The following is an 11,232-nucleotide window of genomic DNA, read 5'->3' as shown; positions in this document are numbered from 1 at the left end:
ATATAAATATTTTTTGTATATTTGACTAGCAGATATAATTATTTTAGGCCAAGTGGCTAAATATGTAACTTGCCCTAATTCGAATTTATGGCATCTTAACCACTAGTGTCTTTGAGAAAGTACCTTTTTTTCCTGTGACGTTAGTCTCCGAATAGGCACATAAGCCGGGAGCGCAGGAGCATACTACAAGCAAGAACCAAATAAAAAAATAAATAGGCATACAGCATACTACGACAATAGGCAATCAAGCTCCTCAAGAACAACTGTTCGACACCACAAACATCATGTGCAAATGACTTAACTGACACGCCTTAAACAATTGAAATTTCATGCCCAATTTGTGCAGGACTTCAAAACAATAGCCGAATATCACACACATCACGGTAAAGCCAAGCCAAGGTGTGATAAATAAAAAGAATTTTCAAAAGAAAAAACATCTTGCCATTTTAGTGGCAATCATGAATCCTAGCAAGTCAACCAATATCCACATCATATAGCCCGGTTTAGCGAGGAACTTCTCTAACAATAAAACATAACCCTCTTGACATTCTCCTTGAGAGCAGGAAGGGGCCTTACAGCAGCACCAGCACCTGGTGCTCGCGTGCTCCTTCCCATAGCTCCTACACCTCCTCTGTTTGAAGCAGCTGCGCTTGTGACTGATCCACTGTCAGATGTCTCTGGCTCCATGTAAAACCGAGCACGGAAAGCTGCCAAATGTGCATAATATGCTGGTGGAACTGCAAACAGCATCAATGACCTTAAGTTTGTAACATGCTACGATGAACAGGCTATACATGGAGAAATTCCAAAACAAAAAAAGGATAAGGGGGGAGGGGGGTTGAGACTGAGAAATAAAAATAGATGCTGAAGAAAAAGCCACTAACAAGTGCAGTGTACATACCAATGGAGACAGAACGAGTACACCTAGCATATCTGAAATTAACGAGTAACAGTTAAGCCACCAGAATTAGAATGCTGGAAAATTCAAGAACTATGGCAGCTCAAAAGTAAACTTACGTATAGCAGAGATTGTTAGTCAAAGACTGCAGGGCGTCAGCAGTAAAATTGTTCTCATCCCACAGAACATGATAATGAGCTGGGCGGCTAGTACCCTGCAGTATCACAAAATCCAGTAACTTATAACAGAGTCCTTAGTACATGCTGTCATATGTTTATAGAATACCAATCCTATTACCTGTATGCCGGCATGGCTACAGAGATAGAAATCAAATTCAGTAGGGTGGCATATCTTTGAATCTACAACGGTACCTTCACAATTACATTATAAAAAGGTTTTAGAATCCATTTGCAGCTAAAGCTAGCATAGAATCACTAGAGATACAGAGACTAATACTCACCAGGCAAAATGTTCCCACTCCGATCAACTGCATTTCTGTCGTGGTGGTTATTGGCAAACAACCTAGTATGATGACGTTTCTGGACCACAACAAATGTAACTGGGGGCTGATAGTTGGGTTCTAAAGATGCACATGCCTGAATTGGGTTCAAGTCAGTTCATACCTACTAACAAATAAAAAGGGCAAGCTTGTTTTCTACCCATCTTCATGGTCCAGAAAATAGAGAGAAATCCAGAGTTTATAGTAAACAGGCAGAGTAAGGTATAACAGAAGGGAAAATACCTTGCGGATTGCATCAAGTTCAAAAAGAAGAACTTGATAAAACTGTCCTTCACTAACACCATCTCTGAAGGGAAAAGGATAATCCATTTCAGACAAAAAAGGAACAGAAATTTCTATAATGCAGGTATAGAAGCGTTATTCAACAATACCTATAGAATATAATTCTCTGGGGCTTCTGTCCAGTTGCTCGACGGAAGGAAATAAGCAATTCCCTGAGTTATAAGTGAGATAGACCACCAGTCAGAAGCAAAATTAAGTCCATTAGCTTGAAACTTGAAAATCAAGACATGTTCCTTGAAAATAAGGAAAGAAAAAGGCGGAATACTTTATCATGCCACCAGTCACAGGTCCTCTAACTGGATCTTGCCAAGTCTTGTACAGATCTTGTATAAGCTCTTGCCTATGCGCTTGAGCAGAAACCAAACCAGCATACTTTGTAATCTCAGGCCAATCTTGAGAAGCAACCACCTGAAAGATATGAAAAGTTAGCACTTCTTTGCTTCAGATATATAGATGAAGGGAGTGGATTCATGAAACCAAAAGAATGAAGTCTACAGCAATTACCGCAGCAATTGACGGGCTAGAATCCTCCCCAGGGTGGGGATGGGTGACATCTGCACCAAAAATGATAGTTGGGCGGTCGCTGACAAGGGGAATTCGTCTAGAGAGCGCATCAACCAGCACAGTATTTCTTCCTCCAACCTTCACATTTATCTTCAGGGATACATTGGCTAAATACTGCTTGCTCATCTTAAATACATGTTTTGTCAAGCAGCATTGCGAGACAATTCCAAGTTCAGTTTCACAAATCCGTTTTAGATCACCTAGGAAAAGAAGTAAAAATTTCAGCTGTAGCATATTCCAGGAGTTTGCAAAAGCACCATATGAATTTCACCATTTTAGGCTTGTACCATAAAGAGAGCCGTTATTGTCTGGTAATATCACAATCAAAAGATCTAGCTCTCTCCCATTTGGCTGCAACTTTGTCATAGCATCATGAAATCGAGTTTTTAAGACTCTCTCAACTTGATCAGGGCGAGCACTCACTGGTGGTAGAACAGGATTGGGGTTGAAGTTCTACAAAGACAATAGTATCTTAAACTGTTATATCTCAGGATTATCAAATAGATAAAGGGAGAAAAGGGGGAAAACTGGAACTTCTGCATTACCATTCCGGATATCATGCACATTTGTGCAAGCTCGGAACAAAATCCACGTGCAACTGTGTCTTGCACATTCCGAGAAAAGTTTACACAGATCCAGTTGTTCACTGTTCCTCCATTAACCATTTTCTGTCAACAATAATAAAGCGAAGAGTAAACAATTAAAGCATCCAACACTGTCCGAAAATCCAAACAGAGTAGACAATAGACATGGCAACCCTCTGGCTGTTTCATTAATTACTACGCCATTTCAATGTCTTTGGGTACCAAGCTAGCAACATAGGTTATTCCTTGTTTGAACCCCACTATTCACTTTTAAGGCTATATCATCCTAAGGTGCAGCTAAAGTAGACGGATCAACGTCCATGATAAATCATATGACTGAACCACTGGAATCAGAAAAAATGGATTCTATCTCTCATCAGCTAAGGGGACAATATTAAATGCATGGTCTTGAATTAGTAACAAAAAGTAGCCAAACTACTTTTTGACCACCAACATAATGATGAGTTGTATTGCTCTAGGATATTTACAAGATCAAAAAGGAAAGCACAAAGCAAACAAACTGGAAGTTCCTTAAGGTTGGGTATTTTGTCACAAGCTACATGTAGCGTAAACAAGTACCAACAAGGCAAGACCAGCTAAACTATACTTAAGTGAAGACCTAAAGTTTAGTGTTCAGTGACAAACCAGGCAAATCTTGTAAGAGCACACACTAATCAATGGCATTTATCTGCATAGAAATGACAGTCAAACTAACTACACGAATCTCGATAATGCTACTTTCAGTTACCTTATTCATCATATTCCACTGGCCCACTTGTGGCAGACAGTCTTTCTCTCGACCTGTATCATGGTATTTAAGCTGCAGAAACAATTAACATAATTTCATAATCCTATAATAAGCTTAATTCACCAAAGCAAAGATCTGCAGCAAGAATATCTAAATTGAGAAGAATTAGTTATACCATCACCCTCAATCACATGATCACACCAAACAAACTAGAGAAAGCTTCAACTTACCCAAGGTGCAGGCAAAACGCGAGCCTCAACTTGAGCAAGCTTCTCACTGATCTTAATACCAAACTCCTTCGCATATGGGTCATCAGCATAAGCATTGTGATGAACAGTCTAATAAAAGAAAGTATTAGATTGTAAATACAGATAACATTGCAAAAAGGCCTGAATTTATCCTGAAAAACATGCAGGAAGAGTAAGATGGAAAAGTTTTGCCCGAGAAAAACACTAAAGCAATCAGTGAATACCTTGACTACCAAGGAGTATCCAGTGTACAAGACGCACAAACAACAAAAATTTATCCAGTAAGAGTGTTCCCACTAAGCTTGTCATAAAAAATCTCATTGTAAACACTTTGTCCACGACAAGTTGAAAGTATTCTGCTATGATGCACAACTACATGTACAATTACGAACCAGCAATTGTATCAAAATGAACACTCTACTAACTAAATTCAACCCTTTCACCAAATAAACCACACTTCGTAACACTCATAAATACAAATATGAATCCATTGCCATTCCCTTCGCCACAGTTCTACATTTATTAACTAAAAACCACGGGCAGGGGCAGATTTATATTGGATGAAGCGGGGTCATGTGACACCGCTTCGATGAAAAATTTAATTTTATATATATATATATATATATATATGAACATTAAAAACATTCTAATATTAATGGATGACACCACTTGACAAACAAAATTTGTCTGGTGCAAGGGGGGAGATGCTATGGTTTATCCAGGAGGTTACAGGATGGATTCCTCCCTGCTGTAAATTTGCCTTATTTTTTCTTTTAGCAAATTAATTTAAATACTTCTGGACTGGACACCCCTCTGCAATATACTACCAATCTTGCTAAGTAGTGTCATCGTTACTTACTTGTGACAAAGGTTTAGTTTTTTTCCTTCTTTTGCTTTCTTTTTTTTTTTAATTTCTTTTAATTTATCTGATCTTCCTACAACATTTTTATTTATGTGTTAATTTATTTAAATGTGACACCACTTGTGAAAAATTCTACATTCGCCAATGACCACGGGGAAAATCTTGGAAATTTATTACCATACTGTCATTGCATTCCTCCTCATCGTAGAAAAACCTTTACCGAGGCATCATTGACAAACAAATACCATAATGCGTGCATCCTTCTCAAAAAGTACCATAACTGGTACATGAAACAAGGCAATAAAACTTAACAAAGAAAGATAGCTACGTCAAGGTTCACATAAAGCAATTAACAAACAAGGTACATAAATCATACAGATTACACATTGGCTACGAACCTCATTATCAGGATAAGAGTAATAGAAACAGTTTCAGAAGCAAGATCCAACCTGAAGAATATCACGCTCTCTCTCTTGAGGACGCTGGCAGGTCACCTTTAGAAGTGCTGTTATCTGCCTCTCATTCAAGCGCTTTGAGTATCTCTGTCCCTCCACAATCTTACATACCTGGACTCAGGATATGTAAGCACATAAAATACACAAGATACTTAGAAAAGACTAGTTATCAATGAGAAAGGCACCTACTTCCATTGGCAAGTAATTTGGCCTCTGCGTATTTCCAACTTGAAGACAAGGCAACTGGGTATGCCGAATGACAAAACCATAGGTTTCCCGAAAATATTCCACAACAGCTTTCATCGTACCCCTTTCATCGACAGGAAAACTGCCCAAAACAAATAAAAGACAAGGATTAGCACGATGAGAAAATCCCACATATAGACAACAGAACATTAAAAGCTCAGAAGGCACACCACCAATTACACCTATATATAATCCAAATGTAAAAGGTTTATGGTCAAGACTGGATATAAACAGAGAAAAAAGTAATATCATAATTATACTAAGCCAAATACATACGTCAACTCTCTTGTCGCTTGAGACGTCAAGCCAGAAATGCGATACTTCCTCCGCATATTTCCACGATGAGTGACCTCCACCTTTACACCTCTCAGGGCCTTCTTTATCTGCAGTTCAATGAAGTTAAAACAAAAGTAGCCAAACAACCTGAAAGAAAAAATGTAAATGACCCTAATATTTGAAGAATCCAAGTATCGAGTCAATAGCTGGCAACGGTAAGAAATTCGGATAGATTATGACACAATCATGAATAAGATTGTCAAATGTCAAAGCCAACCTTAACACGGTCAGCATCAGACAGTGGTCTAGAAGAGATATCCCGATTCAGAAGCTGGCTCACAAAGTCAATAATCGGCAGTGGCTCAATGAAAGCCGTGGAAGACATATCTGTTCCACCAATATACAGAAGTGCACAATGATGAGAAATGTGTACTCAGTACAGACAAGCATTATGGTAAAAGTACTGAGCTTGACTGGCAATCAGTTACTAGTTCTACTGAATCAAGCTACAAAAACCAGGATTTAACAAAGTCATGAAAATTGTGCTGACCAATATTCAGGGATAATCCCATCTGTGTAGGACGAATACTTTGATAGAAGCCACGCCAGCTCTCTAAACCTTCACCCAGTGGTTGTCTTCTTCCTAAATTAGGGGAATAGAAAGAGCGGCCCACAGGACAATACCTGCAGTCAACCATGATAAAGGGGAAAAGATAAATAAATAAATAATTTGAAAAGGAATCAATGTTTGTGACAAACAGATATTATAGCAGTTCAAGAACCATACCTAGACATTGGCAACTCACGTAGCACAATATCCAGCACCTGAAGTGCTTCTTGCGGTGCATCAGCCTGTCTCCCTTGTAAGAACATCCCCAAGTGATGAAGATCAGCACGAGCCGCCAGCTTGATCACAACTTTAAACTCTCTTTCCCTCCTGCAACCACAAATAAGAAAAAGGATATATTAAATATTGCTAAAATTGAATCTGATTTCTCAAAACCCTAGGGACACACCTAGAACCACCAGGTCCATCATCATCATCAATTAGAGTGATTTTAAAATCCTTTTGAACAAAAGGGAGGGGCCCTGCAGTGTATAGACTTTTTCTTCCGTCATAGGCTGGAAGCCTCTTCCCAAGATGGGATTCTCTATAAAGCTTCACCAGCTGCTCCATGACAGCCCGGTTGACACCCCGAGAGGCGACCTCAGGAGTAATTGAAACCTGAAAGCCATTAGAAAAGATGACAAGCAATTATCAAGATAGACCCACAGTAGATAATATAAAGGAAGATCATAACTAGAACACTTAGCAATGCTTGAGCACTCACATCATACTGGTGCAGATCTTTGTCAGGTAACTCAGCAAAGAAGTGATTGGCCTTAACTATGCATCTAATACCAGTACTACCCTTTCCTGGCCGGAGTGGAAACCTCATCGACTTGCTCGATGCTGGTTGTATTGCTTGGGTTGCAGCTGCTTCTGGCTGCACAACAAGTTGCTGGAATTGCTGAGTCACTTGCTGTGTCGTTGGTTCAGGTGGCTGAGACGAGGAACCAGCCTCTGAGTATGTTTCTGATGGTCTTCCATATGGTACAGGCTGATGTGGAGTCTGGGTTGCTTGGTGCAGCTCGGGTACTGGTGGCCTAGGAGGGCCACCAGAAGGTGCCCCACGGCCCCCCATGCCACCACGGCGCTGGGGTTGTCCTCCACCTCGTTGATACTGCTGAGTTCCCCTGCCCTGTTGGTAGTATTCAGGAGGTCCACCATAGGACTGTTGAGGGGCCATTCCACCACGTGGAGCTCCCCCACCACCACGGCCACCATGTCCTCCATGCTGAGGTGCCCAGCCTCTTCCTCCACCTTGCTGATGCTGATGTTGCTGCTGCTGTGATGGGCGTTGGGCACCACCTCGTCCCCCTCCAGTTTCATGGGACTCAAAACTCTCAGCACCACCAGGAACATCAGTTCTCTTCTTCCGCACCATGGTAAAAACTACAGCAACCCAAGGACGATTATCACTTAAAAAATGTTCAACAGATCAACAGCATTTTCCTCAAGACACAATTAATAATACTCGTCAAAAAGGCGTATCTGCTGCCTGTATCTGATATCAATCTACGAGCCCTAAGGACAACTTATAGGCTCCAGATCCAGAACTTCATAAATCACAAATCAAACATCTATGTGCTGAACCCCATAAATTACAAACTAAACATCCATGTGCAGGTGTTCAAGCAAGCCACTTTTATTGCAAACAGCAACAAAAAGATCCACTGTATAATCTTATGCAGCCACAAGCTCCTAAATAAAAGGTTTCACTAGATTCATCTATGATTCACAGAAAAACATGTCCAAGGTTTTAGACATATTCTTTGATGATCAAAGAGAACGCATTAGCGGGCAACAAAAGGGTAAAAGCTCATATAATTTCCATTTCTCAAGACCACAAACACAAAATAAAACTATTCACTCCTACAAGTACAACCTTAATTGAAATCATAATTCAAACAAGAAGACAAGAGAGAATAGGGTACACTATTTTCGACTGGGTTGTTTTGTGATTAAAAAGCGGATAGACTTTTTTCTGTTTCTTTCAGAGACAAGTATTTATAGAAACATTTTTCACTACCAAACCTAAAAGGCAATTCTTCCCATCCAGGTTGCTCTGAAAATGGTAACAAATAGAACAAAACAATAAATCTTGATATACAAAGATAACAGGACAAATGTTGTTAAAAATATAGGTTTATAATTTAACAAAGAACAAAACCTCACTAATCAAAATATAGCAATGGGCAGTTCAGTTACCCATATAATCATTTATGCTTAAACGCAAGTATAGAAGATATAAAGGACATTCTCACAGCCTTAGCCTCCACAGGACTACAGCAACACACCTTAAGAGTGTCATATGCAGTATAACAAAGAGGAACCCGATAATGATTTAAAAAAATCATATAGTTTAGAAATCACTTAATCACTAGTCATCAAACAATTAAAATAGAGCTAACAGGATGATACACGAACGGAAATCAAAATTTTACTTCCTTACAGCAGTCTATAAAACTAAGTAACATATCAAAAAGAACATACAAGTGATAAACAGCTCAACACTGCACTCATAACTTCACATTTTTGGAAGGAAAAAAACACAAAAAGAGAAGAGTTAAAATAAACCACGAAACAAACAAACTTCTAAAAACCTATATTTCGAGGCACATACAACATATATGAGAAAAACTCATACATAAGCAAACAAAGAAACTCATACTGTCATTTAGATCTGATAATTAACTGAACTCAACGAAAACAAGAAAAATCAAACTATCAGTGCAAGGCATAACCCCTAGATCGAAAAAAAAAAAAACACAGTAAAAAAACCCAGCTAGATCTAACAAAAAACCGTAAAAGCTAAACTAACACAAACAGTAAAATCATATACCTCAAAACCGCCGCCGGGATACTAACCACCACGGTGCCCTAAAACACGAAAGGCGAAGAGAGAGAAACGGCACTATATGTTTGTAGACAGAGAAAGAGAGTTATAGGGGAGTGTGATTTGTAGAGAGAGAAAATCAAATGTGTAGATAACAAAAAGCAAAGACTGGCTTCTTTAATCACTCACTACTTTAAAACCCAGGGTTGGTTGTTTCTAAAATGACGAATCTGTCCCTACTCTATTTCATTTCGCTGCTCTACTGCTGCAAAGGTCACTAATAGGAAACATAATCCAATTGTTTATATTGAAGTTTCAATAATATCAAATTAAATTAAATGTTAAATAAGTTTACTCGGTTTCATTTTTATCCATCTTTTTGGAATTTTCTTGGTCGCATGGGATGTGTATTTCAAGTTTTCTTTTTGTCCTAAATCATTGGTTCTTGTTTTTCTCATTAACAGGAAACAGTGTTTTTATTTTATACTAGTAGTCGTACCCGCGCGATGCGCGGTCAATATTAAAAAAATATTTGTCACTTTGTTAATTTTTCGATGTTACATTTAGAATTATCACAATTATTTGATTATCCTATTCTATATAAATAGAATAGATATTGTCTAAATTTTAATAAATAAGATCTCCATTTAATTAAAGGGACTTATATAGTCATCAAATAATTTTTTCGTTATGTATTTTTATTTATTATATTATCCAATATTTAGTATAATTATATTGTTAATAGAAATTATGACACTTGTCATTATAACATTTCTTTGCCTCTCCTATTATATATATATATAGATATAGATTTCTTTGACTCTCCTATTATATATATTATATATTATATGTTATACATATATTATATTATATTACATATATATAAATAGAATTTTGGTTTTTTTATTTTAAAATAATTTTAAAACTCCAATTTGAAACTACTCCCCAATTTGAATTAGTAATTCATTATTTTATTTTGTTTTGTTTTTTTTTTTAAAATTATTTTAAAACTCCAACTTGAAACTACTTCCCGATTTGAATGGGTAGTTTTTCTTCTCTTTTTTCGTTTTTTTATTGGTAATTTTTTTTTTGCTTTTTATTTTAAAATAATTTAAAAACTCAAACTTGAAACTACTCCCACCCAATTTGAATGGGTAGTTATTTTTTATATATTTATTTTTCGTTGTTTTTTTTATCATATTTAATTATACGATATCTATATTTATTAATCCAAATAAAGTAACCTTATAGTTTTTTATTTTATTTTATTATTTTCGTTTTTTATATGTATATTATATATAAATATATTTTTCATTTTTTTTATTTTAAAATAATTTTAAAACTCCAATTTGAAACTACTCCCCAATTTGAATTGGTAATTCATTATTTTTTTTTAATTTCGTTTTTTATTTTAAAATAATTTATAAGCTCAAACTTGAAACTACTCCCACCCAATTTGAATGGGTAGTTATTTTTTATATATTTATTTTTCGTTTTTTATTATATTTAATTATAAGATATCTATATTTATTAATCCAAATAAAGTAACCAATTAATATATATGGTAGTTTTTTATTGTATTTTATTATTTTCTTTTTTGATATGTATTTAAATTCAAAAATAAGTAACCAATAACTAATTATAAACTAATAACTAATTAGTAACCAATTATGCCATGTGGCATTTTTTTAGGCTGCCGCTTGGCTTAAGGAGAGGGCTTTTTCCTCTCCTTTTAATAATATATAGATAGATATAGATATAGATTTGTGTTTGTCTATTCGGTTTTCATTGTTGAAAGTTGTGATGAGTTCTTTGGTCGTGTATCCCATTGTCTTTTTGGATGTCTCTGATACATAGTCAAATTTTGTTCTTTTGCAGTGTCTATATCAGGATTGCTCATCTGTTCAAGACTTTCAAGTGCCTTGAGAGAAAAAATGAAGCTCTCCATAAAACTAAAAAAAAAAATTGTTATTTTGCGGAATATAGAATGGGCATCAACAATATGGTCGTGAGACAATACTATTGCATGGGAGTAAATTGATGTTTCCATGGAGTAAAAAAATGGAACAACACTAATTTCCCCATCCTTTTGGAAAGTAAAAAATAATT

The 11,232-nt window shown here is 36.6% G+C and overlaps 1 protein-coding gene across 1 annotated transcript; it reads right to left on the bottom strand.

Annotated features, from left to right (window-relative positions):
* LOC109226734 (protein argonaute 1) lies at nucleotides 227-9,293 on the bottom strand. The gene is made up of 22 exons (XM_019391579.1): nucleotides 9,130-9,293; nucleotides 7,015-7,679; nucleotides 6,700-6,908; nucleotides 6,471-6,620; nucleotides 6,234-6,367; nucleotides 5,961-6,070; nucleotides 5,684-5,790; nucleotides 5,351-5,489; nucleotides 5,156-5,272; nucleotides 3,827-3,934; nucleotides 3,597-3,668; nucleotides 2,810-2,932; nucleotides 2,552-2,717; nucleotides 2,205-2,464; nucleotides 1,966-2,108; nucleotides 1,790-1,852; nucleotides 1,641-1,704; nucleotides 1,359-1,494; nucleotides 1,196-1,269; nucleotides 1,018-1,112; nucleotides 902-933; nucleotides 227-737 (listed from the first exon to the last, which is right to left on the bottom strand). Exons 2-22 carry the CDS (start codon nucleotides 7,669-7,671, stop codon nucleotides 520-522), a joined length of 3,177 nt encoding a protein of 1,058 aa, XP_019247124.1. The 5' UTR covers nucleotides 7,672-7,679; nucleotides 9,130-9,293; the 3' UTR covers nucleotides 227-519.

The sequence above is a fragment of the Nicotiana attenuata genome, chromosome 6 (genome assembly GCF_001879085.1).
Source record: "Nicotiana attenuata strain UT chromosome 6, NIATTr2, whole genome shotgun sequence".
In the NCBI taxonomy this organism is placed as follows: domain Eukaryota; kingdom Viridiplantae; phylum Streptophyta; class Magnoliopsida; order Solanales; family Solanaceae; genus Nicotiana; species Nicotiana attenuata.
The sequence above is the reverse complement of the archived record's forward strand: the minus strand, read 5'-3'. Positions and strand labels throughout refer to the sequence as shown.

Bases quoted from the DNA above. Each gene is read 5' to 3' on its own strand.
- LOC109226734 (XM_019391579.1), bottom strand. From the start codon at position 7,671: ATGGTGCGGAAGAAGAGAACTGATGTTCCTGGTGGTGCTGAGAGTTTT. The intron at 5,490-5,683 runs GTATGTATTTGG...TGTTTTGGGCAG, and splicing joins CAAGCGACAAGAGAGTTGAC to TTTTCCTGTCGATGAAAGGG. The intron at 1,853-1,965 runs GTATTCCGCCTT...CTTATAACTCAG, and splicing joins GTGACTGGTGGCATGATAAA to GGAATTGCTTATTTCCTTCC.